General features: G+C 42.5%; 1 protein-coding gene across 3 annotated transcripts in view; it reads left to right on the top strand.

Moving 5' to 3' along the window:
* Positions 1-650: 650 nt before the first annotated feature.
* The window catches only part of CDK13 (cyclin dependent kinase 13), a 44,810-nt gene continuing 30,387 nt past the window's right edge, over positions 651-15,073 (top strand). For all 3 annotated transcript variants that reach the window (XM_069007792.1, XM_069007793.1, XM_069007791.1), the window contains exons 1-2: positions 651-2,466; positions 12,519-13,124. In XM_069007792.1, the coding sequence (XP_068863893.1) occupies positions 1,268-2,466; positions 12,519-13,124 (1,805 nt within the window). In that variant the 5' untranslated portion in view covers positions 651-1,267. The remainder of the gene's footprint in view (positions 2,467-12,518; positions 13,125-15,073) is intronic.

The following is a 15,073-nucleotide window of genomic DNA, read 5'->3' as shown; positions in this document are numbered from 1 at the left end:
AAAACCACCTGAGGACCGGCGGGCTTCCTACACCACCTCCCAGAGCCTGACGCGGCGCCCCCACTGCTCCAGCTCCCAGAATGGGTGAGGTGGACAGGCACCGCAGTGGGTCATCTGGTCCAACCTCCCTGCTCAAGCGGGGTCATCCTAGAGCACACTGCACAGGATTGCGTCCAGATAGTTCCGGAGCATCTCCAGTGAGGGACACTCCACACCCTCTCTGGGCAGCCTATTTTGCTGCTCGGTCACCCACACAGTAAAAAAGTTCTTCCTCGTATTCAGGTGGAACTTCCTGTACCTTGGTTTCTGTCCGTTGCCTCCAGAGAGCGCCGGGCGAGAGACAAGGAGAGTGGCCAGCGGGCCAAGCACCTCTAGCTCGGGCCTCGTTCACGTTCCCGGCCTCTCGCCGAGCGCCATCTTTGCTGCCCTCGCCCAGCACCGCCCCCTCCCGCGGGGCCTGCGGCGCAGTTACCGCGAGAACCGCAGTACCGCGAGAGCCGCCGCGGACGGGGGAGGGAGGGGTGAAGTCCCGCGAGAGCAGGGCGGCTCTCGGGCATGCGGGCGAAGGCGGCGGCGCCGAGCGCGATTGGCAGGGCGCGTTCGCCCTCCCCCCCCAGCCCCCCGCTTCCGGCGACGCGCATGCGCCGCGCGCCGCCGGGCCGCGTCCGTGTCCCCCCCGGTGCGTGTGTCACCCGCGCGCGGCGGCGCTGAGGCCGCGAGAGCACTCCCGGGTACCGGTGGCGCGGGAGCAGCCCGGACACGTGCGGCCCCCGCCGGGCAGGAGAACAGGGACTGGAGCCGCGCAGGGCCCCGGACACCTCGCCCGGGGGCGGCCCGGCCTGGCCTGACCCAGCCGCCCTGCCGAGAGCGGCTGAGGAAAGGCGTGGAGGAGGCCCGTGCCCGGTGTCTGTGTCCCTGCGCGGCAGCGATCCCGGCCCAGAATGAAGTGAGGAGGAGCCGCCGCCGCCGGGAGACACTTCCGTATTGCGGGAGAGGCCGCGCAGGCCTGCAGGACGCTGCCGGTGCCGCTCCGCCGCCGCCGCCGCATCGGGCAGCGCGCCCAGCCCCGGCCCCAGCCCGACCCCGTATGTATCGGTGAGGCCCCATGTGAGGCGGGCGGGCGGTGCGGGAGCGAGCGAGGACCCGGCGCAGCCCGTGGGTGTCCGTCCCGGTGCGTGTGCACGGCGCCGCCGGGTCCCCATGGCGCCCTGAGCGCGGCGGTGGCGGCGGGTTCCCTGGGCCGCGCCCTCGGCCGTGAGCGAGCTCGATGCCGAGCACCTCGGACGCGGCGGCCGGCGGGAGTGGGGGCAGCCGGGGCTGGGGCAGCGGCGGCGGCAGCGCGGCGGTGGAGGCGGCGGCCGACAAGAAGCGGCTACACCACCGGAGACGGAAGCGCTTCGCGGCCCAGCCTCAGCCGCCCCCGCCGCCGCCGGCCCCGCACCCGCTGCTGTTCCCGCTCCTGCAGCCGCCGCTCCTGCAGCCCCCGCTGCTGCAGCCGCCGCTGCCGCCACAGTCCCTGCTCTTCCTGGCGGCCACCGGCGCCTCCTCCTGTTGCGGGGACGGCGGGGAGCGGAAGCGACCGCGAGGCAAGCGGCGCTCAGGCTCCCGGCACAAGCGGCGGCGGGGCCGCGGCGGCGGCGGCGGGGGCACGCAGGAGGCGGAGAAGCGGCGCGGCAGCGGCGGGTTGAGCACGCTGGTGGAGGAGTACGACGACGTGAGCTCCCAGTCCGAGGGACTGTTGGGCGGCGGCGCGGCCGGCGGGGGCAGCGGGGGAGGCAGCCCGGGCTCCTCCTCGGGCGGTGGGGCCCAGCGGCAGAGGGGCGAGGCGGAGCGAAGCGGCCGGTCCCGTCGGGAGCACCGCAGCAGCAGCGGGCGCTCCAAGGAGCGGCACCGAGAGCATCGCCGGCGGGGAGAGGAAAAGGCGCTGCAGGAGGGGGCGGCGGCACCGGGCCGCGGGGCATCCGAGCCCTCCTCGTCCTCCAAATCCCGCAGCCGCCACAACCACACCGGGAGCCAAGACCGGGAGGGACTCAAGAGCAGTAGCAGCGGCGGTGGCAGCGACGGCCGTAGGAAGGGCTCCCTCGCCTCGCCCAGCAGCGGCAGGAAAGACCGGGAGAGCAAATCGCACCGGAGCCGGACTAAAGCGGCCAAAGAGCCGCCGTCGGCTTATAAGGACCCTCCGAAAGCTTACCGGGACGACAAGCCCGAGCCCAAGGCGTACCGGCGGCAGCGCTCGTCGCCCAGCCCTGGCCGGGATGACAGCCCTCCTCTGCACCGCTCCTCGCAGAGCCAGCGCAGCCGCAAGTCGCTCAGCCCGGTGGGTGCCCGCTCGCCACTCAGCCCGTACAGCCGCCGCCGATCCCCCAGCTACAGCCGGCACAGCTCGTACGAGCGCGGTGGGGATGTGTCGCCTAGCCCCTACAGCAGCTGGCGCCGGTCGCGGAGCCCCTACAGCCCCGTTATCCGGTGAGTCCGGGCCCAGGGGCGAAGGTGGGATGGGGAGGGGGCATGGTGTGTGGAGGAGGGACGTAATGGCTGGGGCAGGAATGCAGGAGAGGCCGTAGAGGTTTACATCCAGCAGCAATCCCTCCCTCTCGCTGCTTTGCTGCCAGAAGGCTTGGGGGTGGGGGGGGAGAGGGAGAGAGACAAGTACAAAGATCTTCCTGTCTTGTCTCTATTTCCCTGGGGGGTAGAAAGGGAGGTGCGGGTGTTTAACACTTCTGCGGCTAGTTTTTCTCCGTGGGAGACCACCTGGCTGGAAAAAGGCTTTTAAATGGGCACGAGAACATTTTCAGATGAGAGTGACTGAAGGAAGATGCTCCTTGGAGGACAGGTTTTCTGAAGGACCAATTTTGATTTTTAAATCTTTGCTTACAAAGTACAGACGTTCTGTGATATATTTTTATGTATCTTGTTCCCGGGTAAAATAGGATGCATATTGAATATATTTGGGTTTGATTTAACTTGTGCTAATGTAAAGAGAAAACAAGCTGGCAGGCAATTTGTGTTTGCAAGTGTTTTCTTGTTCTTTTTAAAGGTGTATAGAAGGACTTGGGCTTTCTATTATCCTAGAAAATTGAGTCAGTGTCAAGTTTTGATAAATTGTCTTGTGCTTTACATAACCTATTAAAAAGCATAGGCTCTTTTCCTAGTAAAGTTGTGCCCGTGTATATAGTTAATGTGTTCTTGCAGATAATTTTTTTTTCAGTGTTAGTGGGAGTGCAGGGTGTAAGGGTCAGCACTGTGTGATATTTTGCATTTTATATGGAGAGGAAGTGTGGGCTGTATCTTTCTAATCAAGTGCAAACCGTGTTGTGGAATTAAAGCACTTCGGAATATTTTAAGCTATGGAAAAGTACACTGGAAATTTAAAAGTATTTGCTTAGTATGTGTTTATAACTGAAGATTTTTATTTTCTGTATTGGAATCTTAGTATTGCCTCATTGTTTATAGACCTGCTTAAATTCACATCGGACTTTAATTTTAAATGTATCCAGCAATGTGCTATTCCACTGGCAAGAATTTTGTGTACAAGGCATTACCTGGTGGGTTGCCTGAGAACTGTTCTCTGGTGTTTTTAATAAGCACTTTGTTTTGATCACCCTTTGGGGTGTGCTGTAGTGTATCCAGGGAACATGATGAAGCTGTTCTGTGTTTCACTGGCTCTTGGTAGAGTCCTCTCTCCTGGGTGTGCATCAAATGCTGTTTAAAGAGGAAAGTAACAAAGCTGTGTCCTACTTTGTGCAGAGAGATAAAGCCAAAGTGCCTCGGGATAAAAATAGTGATTCTCTAGAGGTGTGGTTGTAGGGAATAATTTTGTAAGCAATAGGGTGTTTCAAGAGGAAACACTGTAATTGCTCTGAAAACATCATGCTGTTCTTCTGTGAGAGTCTGTTACAAGTGGTTAAAATATACTTTCAAAATTATTTGAATAATAGCATAGCAGGAATTATTATGTGCATAGATTTAAACGCCCTAGGAATCAGATTATTTTCTGTAGTGGCTTTTATCCTGGGATAAGAAAGCTAGTAATGATGCATAGAATTACGTATGTGAGGTTTGCAATTAGGAATAACTCAGTGTTTAGGAATAGTCAGATTGACAGCCCAGTTCAAGGTTCTGTCTTATGCACTGACTGATCGGACTGTAGTAGAGTTTTATAGGAGTGGGGTTTTTTTCTGTTGGTAGTGGACCTGTGATTTGAAGCATGAGAGTTTAAATCTCCTGATTTTGATATTCTCTCTGTGGTAAGTCTTTCTTGAGCCTACAGGTCTGTTTCTAGGAGTTAGCTTTGTGACTCCGTGCCTTTCTTCCTCCCTATAGTTCAATTGTAATTTGCATTCAGTTTTTAACTGCTTACAGACAAATAAATGCAGACTATCAGGTTTACAGGAAAGGGATTGGAATGGCTGAGTGAAAAGGAGAGGTTTCTACAAGTAGAAAGAAGTGTCTGTCCTAATGGGACATTCATTGCAAAAATGCCACTTTCTTAGAAAACAAAAGAAACTTAAAGTGTGAAGATAAAATCAGTTGTTCATAATGTTTACCTGTTGTGGAGAAATGAAAGCCAGTGGTTTTTTCCTTCCATACAGCTGTTGATCATCATGTGTATTGCAATGGCAGTGGGGAAGTAGAAAGAAAGGGGTTTATACTTTTTTTTTTAACCATTCAAAACTATGTCATAATCACTTTTTGCTTGACTTTGTAGTACTGCAACCAAAATGCTGAACGTTTTTGCTGTCCTGTTTGATAATGATACAGTGGCCTTAGACTTGATAGACTATTACAGTTTCATGAAGGCAACAGCTTCTTACAGCACCTGTGTTCTTCATCTGGATGATTTAAAGGCTTAATTCTGGGCTTATATCCAGCTGTAATGATGTTCAGACAGTAGGAACTTTGTATGTGACTGAGTATTTCAGCCTGCAGGTCTTTTTGCTCTTTTTGTTTTATGTCTTCTGTAATGTTACGTGAATTACCCAGTTATTTGGGTATGTAGAAAATTATTACGAAGCAGTTCTAGCATGATTGGAAAGCCCATGTGTCTAGTGGTGATTTTTTAATCTAGGTGTCTGAGCTACTTAGGGAGAAACTTCTCGTAAACAGCTGAAGAGAAACAAGTGAAGTCAGCTTTGCTCGTCTGAAGCAGCAACAGTGCATTGCTGTGAGATTTGAACTGCAGTACTGACTTTGCTGTTTTTAGGTGATGTTGTTTGGCTGTGGGTTCTGAGGGGAAGCAAAGACACTGGATATGTGTTCCATAGTTGGTGATTTCTCTTTGAATGGTAGACTAATTGCCTTTTCCATTATAATAGCAGGAAAAATTTGTGTTTTGGATAAACTGATTGAGCTGTATTCACTTGTTGGACAAATCATCTTCACTTGCTGCTGGTGGATTTGTATTACTCTATTTCCTTGTGTATAGAGTAACACAGCTGTTCTAAAGTAGCACATGCATATTTTCAAAATGGAAATTCTTCCAAAAGTACGAGGTATTTATTTCTCTACTGGTAAAATGACTAGGTTAAAAAAAATTTCTCAACCAAACCCCATGGTTGACAAAATAAGCAGACACAGTCTCTTGCTTCCTACAATTTCATGCTAAACTAGTTTCCAGAGAACTATTTTTTGTAACTTGAATCAGGTCATATGTTACGTGATCACACATTTAATTCAGTTAGCAGTATAGATGAGTAATTGCATTTTTCCAAATATGGATACACCTACCTATATGCTTAGATAAAAGTGGGTAGGGCACTACTAGCATAGTACTACTATGTGCATGGATGTTGCTTATAGGAAAGAGACAAGATTTCTTTTTTTTTTTTTTTTGGTACTGTAGAGTCATCTCAGTCTGTATTGGTAGCTAGTCTGTATTAGTGAGGCTCTGCAAAATACGGATCATTTATGTGCAAAATCACAACAAGCATAGGAAAATGGTAAAATATATATTCAGCTAGTAAATAAAGTACGGTACCATAAACTGATACAAAAAGAACTTTGATTCCAGTAATTCTACTGCTTTTGAATTTAAAGGATTAAGAGAGAGTTTGACTTTGCCCCCCATCCTGATTAGTGAAAATAGATTTTTTTTTTTAATTTAAAGCTCTCTAATTTTGTTTAGTAAAACTGTATTTTGTAGAATTTTAAGTGGACCACTCTAGGTTTTCACTGTTTGGAGTTGCTAATTTTTCCAGTGCACGTTGCTGGCCTTTGTGTTTTGCTCATGTAACTTTCCCTTTCCTTGTTGCTGCTGCTTCTTTCCTTATTTGATAAAGGAAATTTCAGTTGAAAAAATTAACTTCAAATGTGTTTAGAATACGGATTTTGAGTTGACTTGACCTTTTGCTGGTTAATTTCTTTGTAGGCCAAGTTCTCATTTGAAAATAGAGGGTTATAAAACAGGCTCAAAAAACAGATAAAAGCCAAGCTCAGAACTTTCCAGTATGTATTGGAGATCCTTTTAAAGATTTGCAGTTTGAATCAGTAAGGCAGGTTATGTAGTTTTCATATACAAAGCAGCTGAGTAGGTGGTTGGTTGCAGAGTTGCATAGAATGTAACCTTGAACTAGGGGCTAGAGGAAATAAATGAAATGAATGAATAAGGTATCAAGTGAAAGAGTACTACTACTGTAATGGCTTAAAGAAATGAACTGTATGTTTGCCTGCTAGAGCAACATGGAAAAGCTGTACTATGAACTAAAATGTTTTGTCAAGGTGGTTTATGTTACCAAGGGATTGTATCTGTCTTGGAAGGTTTGCAGTGAAGCCAGTTGATTCAATTTAGGTCTCTCTTTTCAAATACACTATGACCTTGCTGTGCAGGGAAGGATGTCAGTGCTTGGTCAGTAGTCCAGCATTACCTGCCAGTTAAAGAAAGAGCTGGGCTACAGTGTTTGTTTTAACCTCCTTTGGAGTGTTAGTTTCTTGGTTTTGCCTTCGTATTCTCTTTAATCTCTTTGTGTTATGCCTTATCAAAAAGTTACTGACAAAGTTCGCTTGTTCAGCTCACAGATACTTATGTATTTCAACTGTAAAATTGGTTGCAGTTAGGTAATATGTAGCTGGCCACCATCATGATGGATTTAGCTTGCTCTTAAAGCAGTTAAGAAGAAAAGAGGTTTTCAAGTTTAGAAACATGAGAAGGTAAGACATGATCATTCTGATTTGTCAATAGAATGTACCTTTTTTTTTTTATTAAGGGGGTATTGAAAGGGGACAGAAAGAAACACCTAGAAAAGTAGCACGGCAAGAAAAACTGTGTAAGATGAATGGAACATATTCCTGGAAATCTGACATGGGTAACAGTTTTCTTTCCTCTCTGGTTTCAAATATCAAGATAGTAAACGATAGCAGTCTAAGCTACTATTTGAAGTTCTTCCATTCTCTGATCGAAAATGTAAGTGGTATTATATCAGTAGACTTTTTTCTTTGTTAAATTAATAAGTAAATTTACTGTTTGGTAATATATTACTGAGCCAGTGAAGTGCTGTAGAATGTTGCCTATCAGGAAGGAGAAATATTGTAACAGTTTTGAAACCTGTAATTCATAACATTTTGATCTCTTAAGTAGTTTTTTATAACGTGACCAAGTACATTGTATGAAGCAGAGAAACAATGAATACCTGTTTGTTTTAAGAAATGTTGGGTACTAGGCAAAACCATAAAATGAAAAAGAAAGAACAGTGATACCTAAACCAACTTTTTTTTCCTGTGCTTGAAGGGTGAGAAAAAAAGGCACTCTTTTTCTTGTTCTGAAAAGTAGAGTTTTGGTTTGGAAGGGTGACTTTCTTACAAGTGCTTTCTTCTTCTATCACCTTCTTTAAATCTGTCTACATGGTTTGTAGATAATGTCTTAACGGTTTGGGGTTTTTTTGCTTTTATTTTATACCTCTAGCTAAATTGTAATTTCTTCCATGTCCCTTTGCAGCTAATCTAGTTGTGCTCCCAGGCTTCTTTGTTGCCATCTCTAGGGAAGAAACAAAGCAGCTTTAGAGCTTATCCTACTGATACTTACAGTCTTCAGGCACGTTAGTGTTCTTTTTTCTCCTCTCTGTATATAAAAACATACTGAAATCTGTATATGGCTCAGAAGGGATTTTACAAGTATCATAAAGTGTGGCAGTTGTCCTCTCTGTAGGGATCTATACTTCTGTGAATTGAATTCAAGATGCTGACAGAAGACTGTTACTGCATTTAGTGGCAAAGGTGCTCATAAATGGGGCAGAACTTCAGGATGCAAACAGTGAGAAGCATAGAAGGAAAGTTACCTTCTTAGTAACTTAGGCTTCTTAGTAGCCTCTCCCCTTGTGTGTTACCAGCACATGCTGGTGCTTTTGCTTAAGAGAGTGAAATGTGGCCTTTAGGTTTAGTAAACTTCCTGATCTTGCCTTACTTCAGGAAGAGAAATTTGAAATTGCATTGTTCAGTGCATTTGCTGTTTGCAGTGCAGGTCTGTGCAGTTGCAGCCACTGTTCTTTTGTTCCTTTTTACTGTGTTAAAAACAAGGTGCTGACTACATCTGAAATAGGTGTCAAATGTCAGATAATGTCACATTTTATATATATGTGTATGCATGCACGCACATTTACTAGAGTCCTGCTGGAAGATTTAGACTGTGTACTTCAGATGCCTCTCCTGGTGTTTTTTCAGGTTCTCACTAAGTGGTCAGTGTCCTGTTAACCGGCAGACACTGGCTGTTGTGTGAGCCCATTTCTGTGCTGCTGTGAGAGCCCATTTCTGTGCTGCTGTGACTTCATCTTTTATGTCAAATGTTAGGTCTGAACAGAGTGAGCTGGCTGGTTTTATTATGTATAAGGCAATATTTCTCCACTCTGAGTGCTGTATAAGCTTTTGAAGGAAAGCTTGTAAATGTCTCCGTATTTTTGGGTTTGTGCTATTTTTATAGGTGAAAACTTGTACATAAGTTGTCTGGTCTGCTGGGACTTCTGAACTACACAGATGAAAGAAGGTTATAGTTGAGTGTTTGAAATGATTATTAGGCTTATGAAAACAGCAGATTTTATCATTGTAAGTTGAATAACTAGCACTTCAACAAATCTGCTTTTTACTTAAAATTCAGGATTTGTCTGTTTAGCTGAAAATGTTAATGTTTTTGCTGTATTCTCTAGAGTCTAGCTCAGTGGTTCAGGTACAGCAAGGAATTCTTGCTAAGGCTTTTGGGATGCTAGAGGTACTATATATAGGTAATAGAATAGTTTTTTCTGACATATATAATGAAAAATTCCTGGAAAAATTAAACCAGTGCAGAGATTATAATCAGTCAACATTTCATAACTAGACTGTTATCATTTTGACCTGCTAGTAGGGGCCGTAATAGGTACTGGGACTGAAACTTAAATATTTGCGTGCATGCGTATCTGCTGTCTCCCACATGAAAAAGTTACGCAGTTGTCATGTGGAGTATGAAACCCAGGATGGATGATGGTTGGGTTTGGGGTTTTTTTAGCTGAGCTTGCATAAATTTCATGTTCATGTCCCAAACTCTCTTGACTAGTATTGCTAAAGTACAGACATCAATCCACTGTCAATTCTTGTTTGTTTCTGAAGAAAGTATAGAAGTTCAGGTTATTTTTGCCCTAGGTTTTCAAAACTGCCTCTTCCTTACTTAGTTATGGTCGCTGATCAGATGATCAAATTTGCTGTCACTGACTTGAACAGATTTTTTTCATTTTATCCTTAGTAGTGAGCTAAATGAAGCTGTTTTATTTTGTACCAAAATGGAACAGAACTAGTCTTAAAATCAGGCCTGGTGTCTCACCAACTGTGTTGTTTTAAGCTGCTGCTTCTCTTTTGTAGCGCATGTGAAATTATGTCTGTATTTCTGTTAGTTATATGATTACTGTCTTTGTTAGGTACTGAGGAAAACAAACAAGAAACCCCAAATCATACTTATGAAAGAAATAGGGCTAATTTTGGGACCTTTTAGGACATGTTTTAAGTGTAGTACCGGTTGCAGTGAAGTACTTGGGATGGAGGTTGTGTTCTACAGGTAATTGGTGAGAGTATCAGTTTGAAATAGCTGATTTATGAACAAGATGTGCAAGGAAATTTTTTCCAAGACAGGTCAGTGACATCCTTGCAAATGATGCACCATTTATAGAAGTCAGTTTAGGACTAATGGGGGCTATTAGCTTGTGCCTGATGCTGGAGAAATGTGATTATACTGATTCCAGAGTGGGTGCAGATCTGCAGCAGTAACGCCTCTGGTTTGAGATAGTAATTCCTCTCCGAAAGTGAGACAGCAGTGTGAGGAGAGCTCTGGTCCAGCATTTAAAGTGTGTGTATTTTCTAGGTTTTTTCCCATCCTGCTACACCACCTTAACTCTATATAATGGATCTTTGAACCTTTTTATTTTTACTCCTGTTTGGCCAAACCTCTGAAAAATTTCTGTGGGATTTAGTACTTAGATTTTCAAAATAATAATGGCAAAAATTACTTCAGCAACAAGATTCATAGTGGAGCAGAAGTAAGTTTTTAATGCAGTTTTTGTGCCCAATATTATTTTATTTGGTGTTTATGAGCATTAATACCTCTTTGCTGATTGAACCAAACATTAGATTTCAGTTGAAAATTGTTAGAAGAGAATTGTGAGGCTTTTTTTTAAATTAAAGGCTTTTGATTAAAGTGTAAAAAACTTTTAGGATTATTATTTTATTGTTGTTATTATTGTTACTGTCATTGTTACCCTGCTGTGCCAGAAAATCCTATAAAATCTGCTTCCTGGCATAGAATTGAACTGTGCTAGTTTCCAAGAGTTATCTTCATCTGAGATTTGATTTTTTTTTAATTTCATGAGTTTCTAGCCATTTGGATCAATCTCACCTGTAGAATTTTGAAGCTTGTGCTGTACTATACTGTGTGCATACACATTGTTTTCAGCCACTTTTTGATTGACCTCAGTGACTTTTTATCGGGTAAGAGTTCCTGCGTTATAAAAAGAAAAGAGTGTGATTTTAGAAATTAGTCAATATTGCACACAAAAGAAACGCTATTGTACTAGATTAAATATTTGTTCAGTTGAAGCATTGAGATGTAATTTCTTGTGTTGATAATTAAAACTGAATTGATTTAATTGTCAGTAAAATTAAATTTGATGTGGGATGGGTAGTCCTGATCATAGGGATTGTAGCTGGCATTCTTTTTGTTTGTTTATTGGGATTAGTTGTTTGGTCTGGGTTTTTTGTTTCTTTTGGTTTTGGCAACCTCTGTACACTGTTATCTTTTGAACTCTGAAATTCTTGTATCTTCAGGAAGTCTTATTTTGGCTATTGCTTGATACAATTTTCTTTGTCCAGCTGATGAATACTGCATGTTTTTAATCCTGAGTATGCTTTTCCTCCCCTTCAAACAATAAGCAAAATAGATTTTCATCAAATTTTAATCAAGAAAATACTTGTAAATCTCGTGAATACCTTTGTTATTCTTGGTATGGTGAAATGGATTAAAACCCCTACATTTAATTTAATTTATTTCATAACATGACTATGTGGTAGCAGTGGATTAGGCTACTTTACTTGTTCCATGCCTTTCAGCTCAATTAGTTTTTTTCCCTTTACTTCTTATTGAAGAACTGACTCAAAACTAGTACTAGGCAAATTAGAATATCCCTTTGAAATTTTGAATGAAAAGTCATTCATATAAAATGGTATTGTTGTACAGTAGTTGTTTAAGATTGCCCCTCCCCATCCTCATTCTAAGGTAATTTTCGTGCTATCATTTTGTAGATGGCTTTGATTTTTTCTTTTTCTTTCTATTAGTGTCTGCATTCAGATGTAGTTATAGCATAGGCCCATTTGTGGGTTGTGTTTGTCAATAGCTGTAACAAATACTGGGTACTTGGGCTATTTGGGAGGGGGAGAAGTTGTTTGTTTTGGGTTTTTTTGAAGTTGTACAATTGGATTTCAAAAACGGAAAGCTGTCTTTGAGCTGGCTACATTGCAGTCTTTATTATTCCCTTTTTTTCTCAATTAACTTATTTTAATGATATTTATGAAAGTGAAAATTCAGAAGTTCCTACAATTAATGCTTCAGTGTTGTTTAGATTTCTTTTGTCTCTCTTGTAATTTTAATTTCATTTTGTTGAATTCTGTCTATGTAGTCAATTGAGTTTTTCTCAAATTCTGTGCACGCTAAAGGTGTTTGTACAAGTTGCATACTTTGAGATTTTCTTTAAAGAGAAAAATCTCTTAAGTAGTGAGGAAAGCAGAACATTTCTTGCCTTATATAAGTATTGTATTTTGCAGTTCTGTGAGAGGAGAAACTACACCTAAGAGTTTTCATGTTTTCTAACAAAAAGATGTAGAATCTTGATTGATTAATTGTCGATTTTTATGTTTTTAATGCAGGGTCTCTCCTATTTCATAGACTTCTGTTTATTCTGTGAGCATGGTGATAATAGTTGGTTTAAAATACGTAGTTTGTCAAAAATGTAGATATGCCGGGAAAGCAACTAGAATTAATTTTACCTGGGTAAATCTTTACTTTTTTGAAACAGGAGATCAGCAAAATCTCGAAGCAGAAGTCCATATTCATCGAGGCACTCCAGGTCTCGTAGCAGACACAGATTGTCTAGATCCAGAAGTCGTCATTCAAGTATTTCTCCTAGTACATTGACTCTGAAGAGTAGCCTGGCTGCTGAGCTGAACAAAAACAAAAAGGCAAGAGCTGCTGAGGCAGCGAAAGCCAGTGCAAAAGCTTCCAATACTTCAACACCTACTAAGGGAAACACTGACACTGCTGTAAGCGCACCTCAAGTGAACAATGTTAAGGACCTGAAGAAAATCAAAACTGAGCATACGCCTTCTCCTACCAGCAGTGCAAATCTGAAAAACGACAAGGCAAAAGCAAAGGTCTCGCTTCCTGAAACAAAAGCCGAAAATAATTTAACTGCAGACAAAATTACTAAACAGAAGCCTGCAGCAGTGAAAGAGAATAAATCGGCTGTTGCGAAACAGCCACCAGTCCCTGTAAAAGAGAAAAGCAAACCGAATACACCAAGTGTAGTAGCCAAGGAGAAGGATCGAATTGTTGCACTACCGACCTCCACACTGCCACCCTTGCCTTTGCCTCCCACACTGCCTGAAGATAAAGAAACTGATAGGTGAGTTGTGATGGAGATTTGCTTTTGGGGTTGTTTGTTCCTTTTTATATAGTGGTTGTTGTTATTTCCTTCGGAAAATAAATATAAAACTAGATGCTGGATCAGGCCTATGCATTATTCAATTTGTTATTGCTCTTCAGTTGTTTAACTGGTGGTTATTAGTGAAGGAATTTGATCTTAAAAATAATTTAATTAGTTCTTGAAAAAAGAAGAATTTGGTCTAAGAGGAATCTTTCAATAAAAAGTCTACTAAAGAAATATTTTAAAAATTGCTGGGATATGATAGCTTTGGGACTAATGAAAGAATGCATTCAAGAATTCAAGATTTCAAGTTCGGTGTGAACATATACTTCTGGGGAAAAGTTGAATTCAGTAGCCATATGTAAAAATTCTTTATTTAGCTGGGTTTTGAAGTAAAGATTCTCTTTGAAAGGCAATTGTTTTATAGCTGGGCATTATTTTAGTGTATTTTATTTCAAAGATCAGTATTATTTTGAATATGTATGGTAGAAGTGAGGTTCATGGCTTGTCATTTGTGTTAATTTTGAAGTGTAAAAATTGGTCTGTAGTGAAGAAATTAATTTCTGTGTTCCAAGTGTCATCTGAATTTAGACTATGTTAAGTCTGTTCGTAGTCCTAGCAGAGAATATGTGCTGTGATTTGTATTGGAAAATTATGCTGTTAGAGAAGTTGTTTTTTGGTTTTACTGAAGGTGTTGCATGCCTCTCACATGTATGCAAGAAATCACCTCGCATGTAAGCCAGAAATGTTTAGCTAGATGTGTAAACATTTCTCTTGTGTTTGCTAGTAATTTAGGTTTGTATTAGACATTGAGGGTGCATAGGAGGCCTTGGTAAATAAATACAACCTAACATAGTATTAGACAGTTACATATTTTTTTTACTAGTAAAAAAGAAATCATTTCTTGCCCTTCAGCATTAAACTCTAGCAAATGTAATAATGGTGTAGCAAAGGTATGATTGCATTTATGCTTATGACAAAGCCATCCTCTCTAGGTAAATGAGAATCCTGATACTGTGAGCAAGATTTACTGTTTTAACTAAAAACTGGTCTTAACTAGTTTTAACTAAATATGACTGGCATTGCAGTATTAATTGCAACAATATGAAATGAGATTTCATATTGAAGCTGGCTGATTGCTTCTGATTATTATTATTATTATATTTTAATGGATCACATGTTTTAAGTTAGCTAAACTGAGGAGTTAAGCTACAATTAAGTTGTGGTTCTTTCAGCACTGGGCTCATTCTCCTTTCAAAACAAAAAACCTACTGCTTGCAAACAGCTGCATTAGAAAGGTTAATGAGAAGTAATATAATGTCTTTTATGCTTTGCTTAGTTTTGCCTATAGGATGTTATAAACTTTGGATCAGAAATTACAAGTCATGATAAAGCTTAAGTCATCAAAGGAAGAAGATCAATGTTTTTAAGGGCAGAGGAGGGCAAAGGTATTTACCTTGGGCTCAGAATTACTATGGGGAAATTTTGTCAACAAAGAAGGCTTGAGCTTGATGCTATGCAGAACTCTCTGGTTCCTTCAGTAAGAATCTCATAAACCCACAAATAACCAACCTAAGGGAACATCAATGTTGCAACCTCACAGTATAGGTTAGCTGAAAAGGAAAATTGTCCTGGTTGTCAATGATGTGTGATTTAGCAGACCTGAAAAAAAAGGCTGCTCTTGGCTGCCTCTATTTTCATGTGCCACTTTTAAAATCTGTTTCAGAGCCTTTCATATGTTATGCTTTCATTCGTATTGAAAATTTTGGGGAAAAATTATGAGAGAAATACTAATATATGAACTTCAAAACAAGAGTTTCTTATTGCCATCCACTGCACGAAGGCGGTTTATTCTTTTTAGCATGTTAACCATTATGTTTGTGATGAGGGCAGTCTATGCTTCCTTGTGATTCTTCTTTAAAATGGGG

The sequence above is a fragment of the Aphelocoma coerulescens genome, chromosome 2 (genome assembly GCF_041296385.1).
Source record: "Aphelocoma coerulescens isolate FSJ_1873_10779 chromosome 2, UR_Acoe_1.0, whole genome shotgun sequence".
NCBI classification, from domain to species: Eukaryota; Metazoa; Chordata; class Aves; order Passeriformes; family Corvidae; genus Aphelocoma; species Aphelocoma coerulescens.
The sequence above is the reverse complement of the archived record's forward strand: the minus strand, read 5'-3'. Positions and strand labels throughout refer to the sequence as shown.